General features: G+C 49.9%; 1 protein-coding gene across 4 annotated transcripts in view; it reads left to right on the forward strand.

Annotated features, from left to right (window-relative positions):
- The first annotated feature begins 6,062 nt into the window (after positions 1–6,062).
- Positions 6,063–19,801, forward strand: part of RNF20 (ring finger protein 20) — a 42,472-nt gene continuing 28,733 nt past the window's right edge. The window contains exons 1-6 of one of the 4 annotated variants that reach the window (XM_029056176.1): positions 6,063–6,145; positions 7,773–7,940; positions 17,094–17,261; positions 17,375–17,522; positions 18,735–18,917; positions 19,435–19,491. In XM_029056176.1, the coding sequence (XP_028912009.1) occupies positions 6,137–6,145; positions 7,773–7,940; positions 17,094–17,261; positions 17,375–17,522; positions 18,735–18,917; positions 19,435–19,491 (733 nt within the window). In that variant the 5' untranslated portion in view covers positions 6,063–6,136. Of the gene's footprint in view, positions 6,146–6,331; positions 6,457–6,528; positions 6,681–7,772; positions 7,941–17,093; positions 17,262–17,374; positions 17,523–18,734; positions 18,918–19,434; positions 19,492–19,801 lie in introns of those variants that run through there. The other 3 variants (XM_029056179.2, XM_029056178.2, XM_029056177.1) reach the window with 3 other exon arrangements.

Below are 19,801 nucleotides of genomic sequence, written 5' to 3' on the forward strand. Positions count from 1 at the left end.
CAAAACTCAACTGTGCTGGGCAGCAGCAGCATAGGCAAGAGTCGAAGGTGGAGACTCAAATTTAGTGCGTGGAAGAGGGCGACAGTAAACCACTTCCATATTTTTACCAAGAAAACTCTATGGACACATTGCCAGAATGATTGCAGAGTGAAGGGGGCTGTTCTGGGAGAGATGCGTCCACGGAGTTGCTACGGGTCGAAGACGATTAGATAGTATAAGACCAAACAAGACTTCTCTATTGGTGGTCACCTCCTTCTGGGGCTGGACTCGGGTAGAATGTGGGGAGAGCAAGTGGTGGTGGTCGTGGCAGTGGCGAGAGGAGGAAGGGGTTTGGAAGGACAAGGTCATTTTCTCTTCTTTTTTTATTAATGGTATTTGCTAAGTGTTTACTATGTAATAATAATGTTGGTATTTGTTAAGCGCTTACTATGTGCCGAGCACCGTTCTAAGCGCTGGGGTAGACACAGGGGAATCAGGTTGTCCCACGTGGGGCTCACAGTCTTAATCCCCATTTTACAGATGAGGGAACTGAGGCACAGTGCCCGGCACTGTACTAAACACTGGGGTAGATACAAGCTCATGGGGTTGGACACAGTTCATGTTCCACGTTTGGCTCACAGTCTTAATTCCCATTTTACAGATGAGGGAACTGAGGCCCAGAGAAGTGAAGTGATTTGCACAGGGTCACAGAGCAGACAAGTAGCACAGCCGGGATCAGAACCCAGGTCTTTCTGACTCCCAGGCCCGTGCTCTTTCCACTAGGCCATGCTGTTTCTCAGCTCCCTCCTCCTCCACCCCCGTAAGCGGCTGGAGCGGCAGCAAAAACAATCCCTGATGGACTCCAGTAGCCTCAGAGCTGAAGAGGGAGGGCACGGGGATGAATGAGGAGGGCACTGGAAAGCTGAAAGCCACAGGGAGGAGGAGGCTGGATTCAGGGACCACAGAGTGGATGGTTGCTTTTTGATGTGCCTAGAGCAGCAAGACATGTAGTGTTGAGGGTGAACTACTCTGGACAGCTGAACTCTCTAATAATTATGGTATTCGTTAGAGGCTTCTATGTCCCAGGCACTGTACTGAGCACTGGGGTGGGTACAAGCAAATTGGGTTGGACACAATGGATAATGGCACCCCATTATCAATCAATCAATCAACCAACCACCCTCCCCTCCTTATGTGCTGGATTCAAGGGACCTGTTGCTCTGTGGGGCAGCAGGGGAAGAGGACAATTGACTAAGGTGTTGGTGACTCAGGAGCACAGCTGCTATTGCCTAGCCTCCATTCCCCTGCACTGTAGCAAAACTTTGGAGTCCCGCTTGTTGGGAAGAATAGAGTCACCTAGGGTCTGATGACAGAGTCGATTGCTTCGATTTTTTTTTTAATGGTATTTGTTAAAGCGCTTACTATGTGCCAGGCACTGTTCTAAGCTTGGGGTAGATACAAGCTAACTGGGTTGGACACAATCCCTGTGCCACATTGGGCTCACAGTCTTAGTCCCTGTTTTACAGATGAGGGAACTGAGGGACAGGAAAGAGAAGTGACTTGCCCAAGGTCACACAGCAGACAAGTGGCGGATCCGGGATTAGAACCCAGGTCCTTCTGACTCCCAGGCCCATGCTCAGTCCATTAGGTCTTGCTGCTTTGATTGACCCTCTCCTAGAGCCTACCACTCATCTGGTTTTATACCAAGCAGTCCAGTTTTCAATTAACCTGTCTGCTCCCTGTCTGGTATGACAGGGTACCTATGTCCGGTATCTTCATCTCAAGCGTGAGCCCCCCTCTGCTGCTCAAAAATGTCTCCCATGCCCCCAAGGACTTGGGAGAGAAGTGCAAAGGCCAGGAAGCTCCCAGAGAAACATTCTAGGTTTGGGGGGGCCTTAGATGGACTTCTGCCCATAATGGAGCAGGAGAGGTCACTAGATTATGTTGCGGGCCTGACAGAGTGCATATAACGCCATGTGAAGGGTGGTCACTTGTCCAGTTTTGCGATTGACAGCCTGGTCTCAGCTGGTCTGTCCCGTCTGGTCCCAGTATGCTACCAGATGCTATTCTAATAGCGATAATAACAATGATAATTATGATACTCGTTAAGAAATTACTACATGCCAAGCACTGTACTAAGCACCGGGGTGGATACACGATAATCAGGCCAGACACAGTCCCTGTCCCGTATGGGGCTCACAGTCTAAGTAGGAGGGAGTACGATGGAATCCCCATTTTGTAGATGATGGAATTGAGGCACAGAGACGTTAAGCGACGAACCCAAGGTCACATGGTAGGCAAGTGGCAGAACTGGGATTAGAACCCAGGTCCCCTGACTGCCAGGCCCATGCTTTTCCCACTAGGCCACGCCACCTGGCTGCTTGATGGATATTTACTTTCAGCGCCCGGCCTCCCTGGTTCCTGCTGCCAAGTTCTGTGGCTCAGACATAGTGCCTGAGTTCACACAGACTTGGGAGCGGAAATGCAATGGCTCTGGAGCAACTGAGGGTGGGGAAGGGGTGGGAGTCAGGGCCCCCTGGAAGAATGCTCTAGTTTCCAGCCACTTTGGGCCAAAATGGGTAAACTTCTGCAAAAATGACAACCTCAAGTGCCGACGTGTGGAGACGTGTATGTGTTATGTGCATCTCAGGGTCTGGATTGTCAAGTACCCCTGAGGACCCTAGAAAGAAAAGGAGGAGCGTTGAGTGATGGTGAAGGAGAGGGAGGCTGTGGAGAGAAAAAGGGGGAAGTAAGTTTGAAAGGTGGGAGTGCCAATAAGGAAAAGAGAGATCTCTCTCTGTTTTCAGCTGTCTCTTGCCTGTGTCCCTGTCTTTTCTTTTACCTCTGTTTCCACCCGCCTCTTCCTTCCCTGGCTTTTTCTCCAGCTAAGCTTGCTCGAATGTGGTTGAAATATTAGGTGGGAGTGGTGCCAGGTAGAGAATCTGGGCGAGGAGCCAAGAAGGACTGATTGTAAGGAAGAAAGGATATTGAGCCCGTTGTGATGAGGAGAGAAAAGGCCTAGTTTTCCTCTGGGGACCACGATAGTAGCCACAGCAATGTTTTCTTTGAGAACCTGTTTTAGTCAGCGTTTGGGACTGCATGCTGATTGTCATTAAAGTCCTGTGGATCGTTTTCTAGTGCCTTAATGAGTAAAGTGAACGGAATGCAAATTTATACATATACATTAGTGTCTGATGCTATATACAGCGAATGCAAATTTATCATCCCCATATTCAGTAAGGAGTGGCCTTTTGTGTTGGAATGAAAAGCAGAAACACAAAAATCCCTACTGTGGAAAAAAATCAGGGTTTATTGTACAGGCACTAGTGCTCCCAGATTGAAGTCTGGAGACTGTTAAGTATCATCACGCTCATCACCAAGGCAAACTCAAGAGATGGTAACCAGGATGAATGACTGATGTGCAAAAACAAAGGACGTTGGATGGCTGGTGCCCATGTGGGGCACTCTGGGTCGTGTTTGACACTTAGGGACTTCTTACTTGCTTTGAGCTCGGATGAAGCACGGAGCCACTTGAGGCCAATTAGGAGAACGGTAGAGTGAAGTAAAGAAGTTTCTGTTCTCAAACCTTTCTCCTCCAACCAATCTACGGCTCGCCCAGGGTGTTTGGTTGTTGTTTTTTGTCTAGTGATGACCCTGACCGTTATCGTCTGCCATTTCTCAGAGAAGAGACTGAGTTCTCTTTCCTTATGGGCTAGTTACGTGTTCGCATAGGAATAATAAGACTCATGTCCTATTGACAAGTTTTCAGCAACTTTGGCTAACGTTTCTATTGGGAAAGGCCAGTTCTGATTTCTCAATCTGCTGCTTCTACCATTCTGTTCTCTCCACTTGCCACCCTCCTCCCACCTCCCCGCCTTGATAATGTAAAGTACTCCAGTTAAGCCAAAGTAGGCACCTATGAAGAGGATATTAAAAAATCATTTGAAAGCTGTCCTCAAATCTAATCTTTTAAAATGCTGGATTTATTTTACATTTTGGGAGACCTTGGCCAAGGGACAATTCGAATGGAGAAGCAATGTGGCCTAGTGGATAGAGCACAGGCCTGGGAATCAAAAGGACCTGGGTTCTAACCCCTACTCCACCATTTGTCTGCTGTGTGACCTTGGGCAAGTCACTTAACTGCTTCATGACCTCATCTGTAAAATGGGGCTTAAGACTGAGAGGCCCATGTGGGACATGGACTGTGTCCAACCTGATTGGCTTGTATCTACCCCAGTGCTTAGAGCAGTGCCTGGAATATAGTAAGTGCTTAACAAATACCGTAATTTTTTTTTTAATGGAGAACTAAAGGTAGACAAGATGTCCAACAGTGATGCCTCCCACTGTCAATGTTAAGTATATATCAAGTAGGGATACAATTAGTTCTCCAATAAAATGGGGATTATGCTCATGAACCTCACATTAAGGAAAACTACTGCTATAATACATGCATCTAAGGCAGCATGGCCTAGTGGAAAGAGGATAAGTCTGGGAGTTGGGAGACATGAATTTTAGACCCAACTGTCCCACTTGCTGGCTGTGTGATCTTGGGCAAGTCACTGAACCTCTCTGTACTTCAGTTTCCTCATCTATAAAAATGGGGATAAGAGACCTGGGCTCTTATACCTAAATTTCCATCAGTGCCTATTTCTCATAAAAGTTCTCACCTAAAGCTTCTGTCAGCGCCATTTCAGCTCACCGCACAGTAGCGGTTTGGCTATCCTACCATCATCTGGTTTTCCTCATATGCTCCATCCAGAGAGGCTATGTTGTAACATAGCAACATAGCAGTGGGCTGCCATAGGGGAAATGACCAGAGGAAGCAGCAGAGCATAACCTCAATTCAGCACCACAGTTAAAAGTTGGGAGAGAGATGCAACACACAGAACACTTTGGTACACTGCAATTCAAAACAGGAGGGGTTAATTTTAAGCAGGGAGTGAAACATGAAAACAGCACCAGGCACAGCAAGCAACAAACACATGAGCAGAAGAGATCCTATTTGCGTGCACGTTGTGTGGCTGGGACTGTTATTCCCACACTGGTTTTTTCAATGATAATAATAAATAATTGTGGTGTTTGTTAAGCATCTTTTCTGTGGTATTTGTTAAGCATTTATTATGTATCAGGACTGTACTAAGCACTGGGGTGGGTACAGGTTAATCGGGTTGGATGCGGTCGCTCTCCCCATAGAGTGCAGATTCTTAATCCCCATTTTACAGATGAGCTAACTGAGACCCAGAGAAGTTAAGTGACACAGCAGGCGAGTGGCCGGAGCGAGGATTAGACCCCAGGTCCTTCTGACTCTCAGTCCCGTGCTCTATCCACTAGGCCACGCTGCTTCCTATGCACCAAGCACTGGTACTAAGTGCTGGGGCAGATACCAGCTAATGGGGTTGGACACAGTCCCCGTCCCACACAGGGCTCACAGTCTGAATCCCCGTTTTACAGACGAGGTAACTGAGGCGTAGAGAAGAGTAGTGACTCGCCTAAGGTCACACAGCAGTTAAGTGGCAGAGTTGGGATGAGAATCCGGGTCCTCTGCCTGCCAAGCCTGTGTTCCTTCCGTGCCGCTTCTCTTTTCAGTCCCCCGTCCCCCACCGGCAGGTGAACGACCATCGGTAGTGCCGCCTTCCGAGGACAACGGGAGTTAGTCGGCCTCTCCGTAACATACGGTGTTCGTACATCAAATTTAAACTCCGGGCCAATTTGGGCCCGAGAATCTTTGGCTCCCCCTCTGCGCCATGTCATGCCAGCAATCGAGATACTCTGAAATGAGCATGCCTTAGCAAATATAATCTCCACAGAGTCCCGTACCTCGGGAAGGTCTGACCACCCTTGTTGCCCTCCAGGTCCCCTGGAGCCGATGGGCCCTCGTTTCCGTGGAAACAGAGACCGGCCGGTATGATCACCCTTGTCGCCACCCTCAGCGAGGACTACATTTCCCAGAAATCACCGGGCCGCACTGGCCGGGGGCGGAGGGAGGGGCGGGTCCAGTTGTCTATACTCGGACGGACAGTCCCATCAACCAATGGTCAAGGAGCACTACATTAGCAAGAACCAATCGGGGCGAGGAGGCGGGTCCGCAGCTGTCCGGCCCAGTCGGGGGACAAGCACTTTGGAGCAGTTGTCGGGAGGCCGGGCCGCGCAGCTTCAGATGGAATCGGTAATTCCCTCGGCCTTCCGTGACGGGCGCCGCTTGGAGAGAGTACACGCGGGGAGAGGAGGCGAGATGGCGGCGGGCGAAGCCTAGCTTCGGAGCTCCCCCCCGGCTCCACTCCGGGGCTCCCCTCCCGCCGCAGTTGCCGGCGAGTCTCACTTCCGCCTGGTCCTGCCTTTTCGGCCGCCCGCCGGCTCGCCCGCTGGCCCGCCGTTACCTTGCGTGGCTTTAGCCCGCCCCCGGAAGTGGGGATCCTTCGCCTCACCTCCCCTGCCCTCCTCTCCCGTCCCGTCCCCGCCCCTCCCCGCGGGTCAGAGGTAAGAGGCCGGAGGGCGGCGCGGGCCGAGGTGAGCACCGAGCTGCTCCCGCGGGCGAGATGCGGCCAAATGGGGCCGATCCAGCCCTGTAGGCCTCAGGGAGAGGAAGGCCGGGCCCGGGGGCCTTATCTGACCCCCGGGCTGGCCGATGAGGGGCCCCCCGTTATTCCGCCGCCCACCGAGCGCGCTCGGCCCCCCGCCCGCTCCTCGGCAGGGCATTTGGGGTGAGAGGAGGGCCACGGCCGGACCGGGTGGTAGCGGGAGGGTCTGGGGGTGCCGGCGGCGGGAGGTAAACTCTCTTCTCCTCGTTCTCTCCCCACCCCTTTCTCTCTCTCCCCTCCCTACCCCGACCGTAAGCGTGCCCTGGGCAGGGAGGGTGTCTCCCAACTCTGTTATCCCGTACTCCCCCAGGCGCTCAGTACAGTGCTCCGCACATAGTAAGCGCACTGTGAATGCTGGTGATGGATTTCCTCCTCCCGTCTCTCCCGCCCTCTTCCCCTCTCCCCTTCCTCTCTCTGGCTTCCCCCCGCCATCAGTCTCTCAGATGGAAGCAGTAGCAGTTTAACACGCCTAGAGCTAAAAGAAACGATATGCGCCAACTTCCTGTGCATCCCGATCCAGTTAGAAAAGAACCCCTTGAGTCAAGACAGAAGTAGCGTGGCTCTGTGGCAAGAGCCCGGTCTTGGGAGTCAGAGGTCATGGGTTCGAATCCCGGCTCTGCCACTTGTCAGCTGTGTGACTGTGACAAGTCACTTGACTTCTCTGTACCTCAGTTCCCTCATCTGGAAAATGGAGGACTGTGAGCCTCACGCGGGTCAACCTGATTACCCTGTATCTACCCCAGCGCTTCGAATAGTGCTCTGCACATAGTAAGCACTTAACAAATACCAACATTATTATTAAGACGGAGTGGATAGGGAAGCCCTCAGATAGAGAGCGGTGTAATTACAGAGATGCCTCTGTTGCCAGCGCCAATGCATCATCTTTGTGTCGGTGATGCTTTGCTTCCCCTTTCTCTCCTGTTTCAGGATTTTGTTGGGGGCTCCTGGCCTTAGAGAAATTAACAGGAACCTGGATGGGGATTAACTCTCAAAACAACTATTTTTGATTTCGGTGCTGCCGACCAGAGAGGAAAGAAGAAGGAGAGGAGTATCCAGAGTTTTACTTGGGCCTCATCCCTGTTAAGGCAGCAGACAGCACGTCTGCCCACGCTGTCGTATTAGACTCTACCAAGCGCTTAGCACTGTGCCCTGTCCTCAGCGAGCGCTCAGTGAATGCCCTGGATTGATCCGAAGTGAATCTGTTCTGTGTTTTAGGAAGAGCTGATAAAGGTCGCAGTTTTGTCCCGAACCACAATGTCAGGGATTGGAAATAAACGAGCAGCCGGGGAACCGGGCACCTCTGTGCCACTTGAAAAGAAGGCAGCAGTGGAAGACTCGGGGACCACAGTGGAAACTATTAAACTGGGAGGTGTCTCCTCAACGGTAGGTATGGCGTGGGCACACATTCATTCAAACTTCTCCCTCGATTTGTCCTAACTATCCATATTAATGTAGTACCGCGCTTTGTCTTCATCCTTTCCCAGGTCTTCTCGTGCTTCCTTTCTAAGAGGGAGCTGGAGAGAACAGATACCAAAGTCCTTTTGCAGCTGGGAAAATGGAGGCACAGAGCAGTTAAGAGGCTTGCCCAGGGTCACCCAGCAGGCAAGTGGAGAAGCCAGGCCTAGAACCTGGGTTTCCTGACTCCCAGGTACCAGGGCGTCAAATCAGTCCTGTTTACCGAGCGTTTACTGTGTGCAGAGCACTCTACTAAGTGCTTGGGAGAGAAATGCCATATTAGGTCAGACCAGGAGGGGAAGCAGCATGGCCTAGTGGATAGAGCACAGGCCTGGGAGTCAGAAGACCAGAGTTCTCCTCCTGGCTCTGCCACGTGACCTTGGGCAACTTCACTGAGCCTCAGTTACCTCATCTGTAAAATGGGGAGTAATCATCTTTTCTAGACTTAGACTGCGATCCCCATGTGGGACACAGTGTCCAACCTGATTAGCTTGAATCTACCCCTGGGTGCTTAGTACAGTGCCTGGCACATACCGATCGGTCAGTAATGTGTGCTGAGCATTGTACTAAGCACTTGGGAGAGTACAACACAGTAATATAACAGACACACTCCCTGCCCACAACGAGCTTACAGTCTAGAGGGGGAGACAGGCATTAATATAAATAAGTTATGGATATGTACGTAAATGTTGTGGGGCTGGGGACAGAGGTGGTGAATCAAGGGAGCAGGTCCAGGTGGCGATGCAGAAAGAAGGGGGTAAAGAAGAAATGAGGGCTTGGTCAGGGAAGTCCTTTTGGAGGAGATGTGCTGTCAATGAGGCTTTGAAGGTGGGGAGAATAATCGTCTGTCGGATATGAAAAGGGAGGACGTTTCAGGCCAGCGGCAGGACATGGACGAGAGGTCGGTGGCTATATAGGCGAGATTGCAGGTAGAACGAGTAGGTTAGCATTAGAGGAGTAAAGAACACTGCTGGGTTGTAGTAGAGCAGGGAGGTGAGGTAGGCGGAGCAAGGTGATTGAGTGCTTTAAAGGTGATAGTAAGCAGTTTGTGTTGGATGCAGAGGTGGATGGGCAACCACTAGAGGTTCTTGAGGAGCGGGGAAACGTGGTCTGAACCTTTTCGTAGAAAAATGGCAGCAGAGTGAAGTATAGACTGGAGTGGAGAGAGACAGGAGGCAGGGAGGTTAGTAAAGAGGCTGACACAGCAGTCGAGGCGGGATAGGATAAATGCTTGGATTAACGTGGTAGAAGTTTGGATGTAGAGGAAGGGGCGGATTTTAACGATGTTGTGAAGGTTGAACCGACAGGATTTAGTGATAGATTGAATAGGTGGGTTGAAAGAGAGGAGTCAAGGATAACGCCAAGGTTACAGACTTGTGAGACAGGAAGGATGGGGGTGCTGTCTACAGTGATGGGAAAGAGGGGGAGGACAGGGTTTGGGTGGGAAGATGAGGGGTTCTGTTTTTGACATATTAAGTTTGAGTTTAGAGCAGAATATCCAAGTAGAGATGTCTTGAAGGCAGGAGGAAATGCGAGACTGCAGAGAAGGAGAGGGATTGGGACTGAAGATGTAGATTTGGGAATCATCCGCCTAGAGGTGATCGTTGAAGCCAAGGCTTCATGGGAGTGAATGAGTTCTCCAAGGGAGTGGGTGATAGATGGAGAACAGAAGGGGACCCAGAACTGAACCTAGAGGGACCTCCATGTTAGGGGGTGGGAGGCAAGGAGGAGCCCCTGAAAGAGACGGAGAATGAGCAGGCCAGAGAGGAGAACCAGGAGAGAGGACAGTGTCAGTGAAGCCGAGGTTGGCTGTTTCCAGGAGAAACATCAAAGACAGCTGAAAGAATGAGGAGAATAAGGATGGAGCAGAGGCTGCTGGATCTGGCAAGGAGGAGATCATCTGTGACCCTTAAGATGGTGGTTTCTGTGGATCCAAGGGGGCAGAAACCAGATTGGAGGGGATCAAGGAGAGAATTGGAGGTTTGCAGTCTAAGAATAAGTTGGACTGTGGGGAGCGGGTGGGTGTCGGTGATGGACGTGTAAGGAAAGATGAAACAAAAACACAACTAATATAAAAGACAAGTACAGTAATACCAAATTGGTTACACTGTACTCTCCCAAGTGCATAGTACAATGATCTGCACACAGTAAGTGCTCACTAGATACGATTGATAAATACAGTCAGAGCAGTAGGGCATTGTGGCTAGAGGAGCAGCATTTCAGGCTCCACAGGGCTCGGGCAGGGCTGTTTGTTCAGAATCCAATAGTCATAGCTACTGCAGCACCTTGGAAAGTGAAGGGGTGAAAAACCTCACTGCAGCTGGTCAAAAAGAGAGTCCACTGGAGAGGAAGTGAAGGCAGCATGTGCACGTGGCTATTCAAGATAGGAATAGGAGCAGGGAGATGGTGCAATGGGAACCAGAGAAGGGTTTTTTGTTTTAAGTACAGGAGAGACTTGAGCATTGAAGGGACAAGGGAAGGAGCTGGCAGAGAAAGAGAGAGGTTGAAGATGACAGGATAGGCTGGGAGGAGGTTGGGAGTAAGATTTTTGTGAGAGCAAAGGGCATGAGGTCCAGGACACAGGCGGAGGGTGTGGATTTTAAAACCAGGCGGGAAGACCTTCTTTTGAGCTGGGGGGGGAGGAGACAGGATGTGGCGAGGTCATCATCACCAAGTCCAAGGAAAGTTCTCTGTACCTCCAAATCCCTTCTACTGCAATTCAAACCTACTACCTCTTGTTTTGCTTTCAGTGGAGCTAGAGAACTTAGTCTCTGACCCCTGTGTGATAATCCTTTCTGTATTTGAAGACCAACACTTCGGCCTCCACCCCTTTTTTCCCCCTAGAAAATCACTTCAGGGACTGTTGTGGGAACAAGAGCTTCTGCTCGTTTTGGATTGGGAGGAGAGAGAGCGGAAGAAACCGTAGGCTAGGTATTTTAGGACCTGGGGCCTGACCTAGTTCTTCAAGAAAATGACTCTTTTCTGGCTACTGTGTGTGAATTATAGAACCCAGGGAGTCCTTGGCTCTAAGGATAATTGGTTCCTGAAAATTGTTGAGTACAGACGTCGAAAGTGGGACCCCCGCAGGAGCAATGTAATAAGTGAGGGATTGGCTCCCGAGCCAAGCTTGGCAATTCTGTTCGTACCCCAAAATTACCCAGAAACACACATTCATTCAATTATAGATGAGTAATAGAGTTGCACAGGTGCATTCGTAGCGTAACAGCATTCATATTGACCTGAAATCACCCACGTTAAAAAGGTAGCACACTTAAAAAATAGAGGCGTACCCTGGGTTCCACACACCCCATAGTACATAATATCTGGAGATGTGCCATCTGCTAATTGCTGTCCTACCCCAAGAGTAATAAGCTTCCTCCCCATCATTGTGGCTGCAGTAAAGCCAATTCACATTTGTCTCATGTGCTGCTCCTGCGCTCGGCACTGCTGCCGCAATCTGTTTTAAGCCTCGTGGGCTATCCTGATGTGTTTCTTACCACCCCCGCCCCCCCTCAAAAAATCCTCCCTCCCCCTGCCAAAGGCAACACTGCTCCCTTGACCACCACTGAAAAAGCACCCACAAACGCAGCCGGATTGAGTACGCTTTTCCTCAGCCTTGAGTTAAGAACCAGTCCTAGATCCGGCTCCTCTCCTATTGATCGCCATCTGCTCGGTGTCGTCTTCCCCCTCCCCACTAGACCAATTTCCACTCCTAGCGGCCCCCCCCCCGCCCCCAACTGTGGGCGTGGAGATGGGGACAGAGTGGGGCAAGATGTCAGGGGACACCAGCTGCTGCCGCTGCCAGCGGTCAAGCTCCCCTTCCCCTTTCCCATCTGGGGTTGGGGGCTGGGGTGGAGCTGCTGTTATCGACAGAGTTAACCCTGGCACCCGGTGGGCGGAATGATGGCAAGGAGGGGACTGAGTTCGGGGGTTTGGTAGGGCCGAAAAGCCCCTTGGAACCTAGAAATGGGGCAGCGGGAAGGGAGTTGCAGGGTAATTTACCCATTGGGTTTGGTCATCATGTCGGAGCTGGTTCTGGAATGGAACCTAGCAGATTGCATGTAAATCTATCAATCAGACAGTGGTATTTATTTAGTACTTACCATGTGGAGAGCTCTGTCCTAAGCACTTGGGATGAATCCAGGGCAACAGAGTTGGTAGACACGCTCCCTGCCCACAACGAGCTTATGGTCTAGAGGGGGAAACAGACATTAATCTAAATGAAGAAATTACAGTTGTGTGCTGTGGGGCTAATATGGGCGAAGGTAACCTGTGATACACCACACTTTCAAAGGACACATAGTGGCTGTATCCTGGGAGAGTACAATACTGTATATAACATGCATTATATAACATGCATTACCCCTACTTCCAAAGGACCTAAAATGCATTTGCAGATTTTAGGCGGACATGCACTCCAGAGGAGTGACCGGCAATTTCATATGGACAGAGCCTCTGTTGGAGCTGTTGAGAGTCTCCCAGTTTCTCGGGGTTCATCTGAGGCAAGCAGACAAGCAGAGGGGTGAAACACCCTTTGAGCGATGCCGAGCGTTGGCTTGCGAGACCCCTTCGGACCCAGACCAGCCGAACCCTGAAGGAGAAAGCGTGTGGGGTGGGGGCAGGCAGAAAAGTGGCAAGGAGCTAGACGTGGGGGACGTATGAGGAGAGGGATGGGGCACCTGCCACCAGCTGGATCTTGCTGTGTGGGCGATTCTGGGCCATCACCAGAAAAGGTAGTTCCATTCTGGGTCTGGAGAGCTGTGGGCCCACCCCTGAGGCCGGAGGAGCCCCCCGAGATACCTTGATCGCCTGCCTCCCTGAGGTATCAGGGAATCCTTTCCTTAGCTGGCCCACTATCCTGAGGTGATGAGCTAGTGGAGTTGATGGTAGCTCTGCTTGCCTCCAGCATCCCCCCTCCTCCCTGCCGGCCAGTGGCTCCTCCACGGAATCAGGAGGCTGAGGCGGATTGGGCCAGGTGGCAGAGGGGGAGGATGATTCCTGAACTTACCTCTCCAGTCCCACCTTGCACCTAATCTACAATTCCCACATTTCCTCCTCCCTCCAGGATATCTCCCTCTGGATCTCCCACTGGCACCGTAAACTCAGCAGGTCTAAAACAGACCCAGTCCTCTTTCACTCTAAGCCTACTCCTTTATATTTCCCCATCTCTGTCAATAATGCCTCCCTCTTTCCTGGCCCAGAAGGCTGAAAACTTGGTGCTAGTCCAGCATGGTTTATTGGATAGAGCACGGGCCTGGGAGTCAGAAGGACCTGGGTTCTAATTCTGGCTCTGCCACGTGTTTGCTGTGTGACCTTGGGCAAGTCGCTTCGCTTCTCTGTGCCTCAGTTACCTCATCTGTAAAATGGGGATAAGAGTGTGAGCCCCATATGGAACAGGGACTGTGTCCAACCTCATTAAACTTGTCATCCCCAGCATTTAGAACAGTGCTTGGCAGATAGTAAGCGCTTAACAGGTACCATGATTATTGTCATTATTCCTCGCTGTCTTTCCACTCTTGCATTCTATCAACTACTAAATCCTGCTAGCTATTTCCCCAGCATTTCCCAGGACACCCCTTCCTCTCCCTCCAAACAGCTACCACCCTGGCTTAAATTTAGGTCGTAGTGCAGTTAGATGATCATATCAGCCTTCCCACTGGACTCCCTGCCTCCAGCCTCTCCCCACCTTCTTGAATCTCTACTATCCATTGCGGCACGAATCATCTTCCCGAAGAGGCTCTGGACACGGGTCTCTAATCTTCAACCACTTCCAGTGATGGCCCATCTACTTTTGCGTGATAATAATAATTGTGGAATATGTTCAGCCTTTATGCGCTGAGCACTGGGGTAGACACGGGGATAATCAGATAGAACACAGCCCCTGTCTCACATGGGGCTCATAGTCTAAGGGGGAGGGAAAAGTTATTTAATCCCCATTTTACAGATGAGGAAACTGAGGCACAGAGTAGTTAAATTAACTTGCCCAAGGTCACACAGTAGGTAAGCCGGGGTGAGAATACAGGTCCTCTTCTGACTCCCAGGCTCCCAAGCCTCTTTTTTTAAAAAAAAATATGGTATTTAAGGGCTAATAATAATAGTAATATTGGTATTTGTCCAGCACTTACTATGTGCAGAGCACTGTTCTAAGTGCTGGGGTAGATACAGGGTAATCAGGTTGTCTCACGTGAGGCTCACAGTCGTAATCCCCATTTTGCAGATGAGGTACCTGAGGCACAGAGAAGTTAAGTGACTTGCCCAGAGTCACCCAGCTGATAATGGCTCAGTGGAAAGAGCACGGGCTTGGGAATCAGAGGTCATGAGTTTGAATCCCGGCTCTGCCACTTGTTAGCTCTGTGACTGTGGGCAAGTCACTTCACTTCTCTGGGCCTCAGTTCTCTCATCTGTAAAATGGGGATTAACTGTGAGCCTCACGTGGGACAACCTGATTACCCTGTATCTACCTCAGGGCTTAGAACAGTGCTCTGCACATAGTAAGTGCTTAACAAATACCAACATTATTATGTGCACTGTACTAAGTGCTGGGGTAGGTACAAACTAATCAGGTTGGACACAGTCCCTGTCCCACATGGGGCTCACACTCTTAATCCCTGTTTTACAAATGAGGTAACTGAGGCCGAGAGAAGTGAAGTGACTTGCCAAGGTCACACAGCAGACATTTTCCCCTAGGCCACTCCTTACTACCGGTTTCAAGGCTCTTCATCAGCTTTCTCCACCTTACCATTTGCTCTCTTCACCAGCTACTCCCTAGCTCGTGCTCTTTGTTCCTCCCAAGCTCTCCCTCAAACTACATCTTTTGGTTCTGCTTTCGACCCTTTGGTCACAGCCTGGAACTCTCTCCCTCCAGAAAAATCACCTGTCCTCAGTTCTCCCATCTTCAAAGCCCTCGGAAAATCCCACCTCCTCCAGAAAGCCTTCTCTAATTTACTCATGGCACCCCAGTTGCATCAGCCCAACACTTAGCGCTTAGTTATTCTTATTCTCCGTATTTACGGACGTATGTGTATGTTTAGGTATTTAATTCCTTTATCAATTTCATTCTGATACATTTGCTCTATTTCAGAAGCAGCGTGGCCTAGAGAGCACCGGCCTGGGAGTCAGAAGGACCTGGGTTCTAACCCCAGCTCTGCCACTTGTCTGTGTGACCTTGGGCAGGTCATTCTAGTTCTGTGCCTGTTACCTTATCTGTAAAATCGGGATTAAGTCTGTGAGCCCCATGCAGGACGGGAACTGTGTCCAACCTGAGCGCTTAAAACAGTGCCTAACACATAGTAAGCCCTTAGCAAACACCATGGTTATTAATACTACTATTAATATTATTATCACCTCATTGCTTAGCACAGTGTTTGGTGCATAGTAAGCGCTTCCTGACTCTAAGTTCCAGTTCAATTCTGGTTAAATTCCTGCACCTGTTATTTGTCAAGAATTTTTGTCACTTTGTCTACTCCATTAGATTGTAAGCTGCTAGGGGACGGAAAGTGATGGTGTATCTCGCTTTGGTTGTATCCTCCCAAGTGCTTAGCACAATACTGTCGATGACGGTGATGAGTGCCGCATGCATAGCACTCTTACAGGGCCCGCTGACGCTGATGAAGCAGCGTGGTCCAGTGGAGAGAGCCCGGGCCTGGGACTCAGAAGGACCTGGGTTCTAATTCCAGCTCTGCCACTTGCCTGCTGTGTGACCTTGGGCAAGTCACTTCACTTTTCTGGGCTTCAATTACCTCATTTGTAAAATGGGGATTAAGAGTGTGAGCCTCATGTGGGACAGGGACTGTGTCCAACCTGATTAGCTTGTATCCACTCTAGCACTTAGTACAGTGCCTGGCATGGGGTAAGTGCTTAACAAGTACCGTCGTCATCATCATGGCCACCAGCTGTGGGTTGGAGGGGCCAGCAGTGGCAGCAGGAGTGACATTGTCAGAAGGAAGAAGGAGAGGAGGAGGAGGAGGTGATTGAGATGACTGTGGGGAGGGAGGAGGTGGGATTCTCTGTGATCTTAGCCTGGTGGCAAGTTGGATTGGCTATTGTAAACCTGAAAGAGGATGGAATGTAGAGAAGTTGAAGTGATGTTCATTGTAATCAGTCAATCAGTGGTGTGTGTGTTGAGTGCTTACGGGGTTCAGAGCACTGTACTAAGCGCTTGGGAGAGGTCAGTAGAGTTGGTGGATGCGATCTCAGCTCTCAAGAAACTTAACTCAGCCACAGTGGAGCAGCATGTGATCTAGAGAAGCAGCGTGGCTCAGTGGAAAGAGCACGGGCTTTGGAGTCAGAGGTCATGGGTTCAAATCCCGGCTCGGCCATTTGTCAGGTGTGTGACTTTGGGCAAGTCACTTCACTTCTCGGTGCCTCAGTTACCTCATCTGTAAAATGGGGATGAAGACTGTGAGCCCCACGTGGGACAACCTGATTCCCCTGTGTCTACCCCAGCGCTTAGAACAGTGCTCGGCACATAGTAAGCGCTTAACAAATACCAACATTAGTGGACAGAGCATGGGCCTGGGACTCAGAGGCTCTGGGTTCTTGTCCTGGCTCTGCCACGTGCCTGCTCTGTGACCTTGGACAAGTCACTTGACTCTCTGGACCTCAGTTACCTCATCTGTAAAATGTGGATTCAGTAACCAGTTCTCTCTCCTACTTAGATTGTGAGCCCTGTGGGGTACAGGAACCGTGCCTATCCTGATTATCTCATGTCTTCCCCAGAGCTTAGAACAATGCTTGACACATAGTAAGCACTTAACAAATACCACAATTATTAATAGAACCAGCAGCAGTGCAAGCAGCTGGGTTCCATAGACATTCCTTGCTTTCCCCAGCTTTCTTTTCCTCTTTAGTCTCTCCTTGTGATTCCACTCCTCTTTCCTCCACTATTTTCATTATTTTAATTTTTAGATTACTGTATTTTTTAAAAGGTCCGTGTTTGAAATTACAGCAGTAGCTCCTAGCTATAGTTTCTTCAGCGAACAGAAGGTAATTTATGAGTACGTAAAAGAACCCGCCATAGTTGCGTTTGGCTTCTCGGACATTTTGCGATGCCGCTTAACAAGACTGACATCCTCGGTGCAGGAGGAGTTGGACATTAGGACACTGCAGACCAAAAATCGCAAGCTGGCGGAGATGCTGGATCAGCGTCAGGCCATTGAAGACGAGCTGCGTGAGCACATCGAGAAACTAGAGCGGCGGCAGGCCACTGACGATGCATCGTTGCTGATTGTTAACCGCTACTGGAGTCAGGTGTGGTGGGTTTTTTTTGTGCTCATTCTCTCACTTCGGGGCGTTTCCTTGTTACTTGTTCCCTAAGCGATGGCCTCCGCCTTTTCTCACGTATCGCCCCTTTTGTCCCTCAGTTTGACGAAAACATACGTATTATTCTCAAACGTTATGATCTGGACCAGGGCCTGGGGGACCTGCTCGCGGAACGAAAAGCTCTAGTGGTGCCAGAACCAGAACCGGATTCGGACAGCAATCAGGAACGGAAGGATGAGAGAGATCGAGGTCAGTGTTTGTGGGTGCCCTGCAATGGCATAGGGGGCACCTGGTGAATCTGGTGGGAGGGGTATCTCACCACCCACCCCTCACCCGTATCAGTCAATCGCATTTATTGAGTGCTAACTGCATGCAGAGCACTGTGCTAAGCATTTGGGAAAGTACAATACAACAGTAAGCAGACACATTCCCTGTACAAAACAAGCTTACAATCCAGAGGAGAGACAGACATTAATATAAGTAAATTACAGATATGTACATAAGTGCTGTGGGTCTGGAAGCGGAGAGGGTGAATAAAGGGAGCAAGTCAGGGAGATGCAGAAGAGAATGGGAGAAGAGGAAAGGCGGGAAGAAGGGAGGGAAGGCCTCTTGGAGGAGGTGTGCCTTCAGTAAGGCTTTGAAGTGGGGCAGAGTCATTGTCGGATATGAGGAGGGCGGGCGTTCCAGGCCAGAGGCAGGGTGTGGGCGAGAGGTCGGCGGTGAGATAGATGAGATCGAGGTACAGCGAGAAGGTTAGGATTAGAGGAGCCAAGTGAGTGGGCTGGGTTGTAGTAGGAGGGTAGCGAAGAGGTAGGAGGGGGCAAGGTGATGCAGTGCTTTGAAGCACATGGTGCGGAGTTTCTGTTGGATGCGGAGGTGAATGGGTGACCCCTGGAGTTTCTTGAGGATTGGGGAAACGGTCTGAACATTTTTGTGGGAAAATGATCTGGGCAGCAGAGTGAAGTATGGACTGGAGTGGGGAGAGACAGGAGGTGGGGAGGTCATCAAGGAGGCCGATTACAGTAATCAGGGCAGGATACACTGGCCTGGAATGCCCTCCCTCCTCAGGCATATATCCTTCAAGAGGCCTTCCCTGACTAAGCTCTCTTCCTTTTCTTCCACTTCCTTCTGCGTCTCACTGACTTGCTCCTTTTATTCATCCACCCTCCCAGCCCTACAACACTTAGGTACATGTCTCAAATTTATTTATTTATATTAATGTCTGACTTTCCCTCTAGACTGTAAGCTCACTGCGAACAGGGAATGTGTCCCTTAAATTGTACTCTCCCAAATGCTTAGTACAGCGCTCTCCACAGAGTAACCTCTCAGTAAATATGATTGACTGACCGACTGACAAGTTGAGAATCCACATCGGCAGTGGAGTTGATGGGCTCTAAGATTTTAATCTCCCCATTGAGATTTTGCCCTCTTATTTATTTTTTTATTTTGGGGGGCCTACAGGGGAAGGGCTGGAGCCAGCTTTCTCCTTCCTTGCTACTCTGGCCAGCAGCACCAGTGAAGAAATGGAATCCCAGCTGCAAGAGCGGGTGGAATCCTCCCGTCGGGCTGTGTCCCAGATCGTGACCGTCTATGACAAGCTGCAGGAGAAAGTGGAGATGTTATCCCACAAGCTAAACAACGGAGGTGAGGTGCCTGAGTGGAGTCGTGGATACCACTGCTCAAACAACCCAGCGGGCACAAAGTTGATTCCTAGTCCATCCTTAGTCTTGGAAGCTTCACCATCACCAAAAGAATGAGGGCAGTCCTAATAGTGGGTACGGTTCTGACCTACTACTTTCTATCCCCATGAGGTTTGTACAGTGCCCAGCATGGTGTCCGAGACATTTCCGGGACGGCCCACTCAACACAATTCACTCTGAAAGAAAAACAGTCCTCCTTTCGTTCCCTGACCACTTCTGCGTAGCTCGCTACCTGTGCCTTAAGGAGCGTTAGTGCATGTTGTCCTAGCTGAGGCTTTTTTTTTGGTTTCTGGGTCTAGCCCGAAACAGAACACCCTGTAAAAATTAAAGCTGCAAGGTCCCTTTTGCTGATGGAATGTTGAAACCTTTGGGCCGTTTGAAATTGGACATGGTTCTGTCCTTGGAATCCAGTAATAACACAAAAAAGAAACTTTGTCTCTGCTTCTCTCTTTCATATGCAGGCAATAATTTGATATTAGAGTGGAGACATTTAGCAGGGAAGTCAGAAAGTACTCCAGGTGGGATTATTATAGCATTCAATCACATTAGAGAAACATAGAGTTTTGATAGTCCTGTATTTTTCTTGTTTAAAATGGCACTAAATGTTGTTGTAATAGTAATTTCCTGAAGGAAGGGCACCACGTGAATGCAAAATGACTACCATAATCTTCCAACTGTTATCATATTGTACTCTCGCATTCATGTTGTACAGTGCTCTGCACACAGTAGGCATTCAATAAACGATTGATTGATAATCCTGACATATTGTTAAGTATATAGTAAAATTCCCAGATGCTGAATTTCCCAACTGATTCCTTGGTTTCAATA

This window comes from Ornithorhynchus anatinus, chromosome X5 (assembly GCF_004115215.2).
Source record: "Ornithorhynchus anatinus isolate Pmale09 chromosome X5, mOrnAna1.pri.v4, whole genome shotgun sequence".
Classification (NCBI taxonomy): domain Eukaryota; kingdom Metazoa; phylum Chordata; class Mammalia; order Monotremata; family Ornithorhynchidae; genus Ornithorhynchus; species Ornithorhynchus anatinus.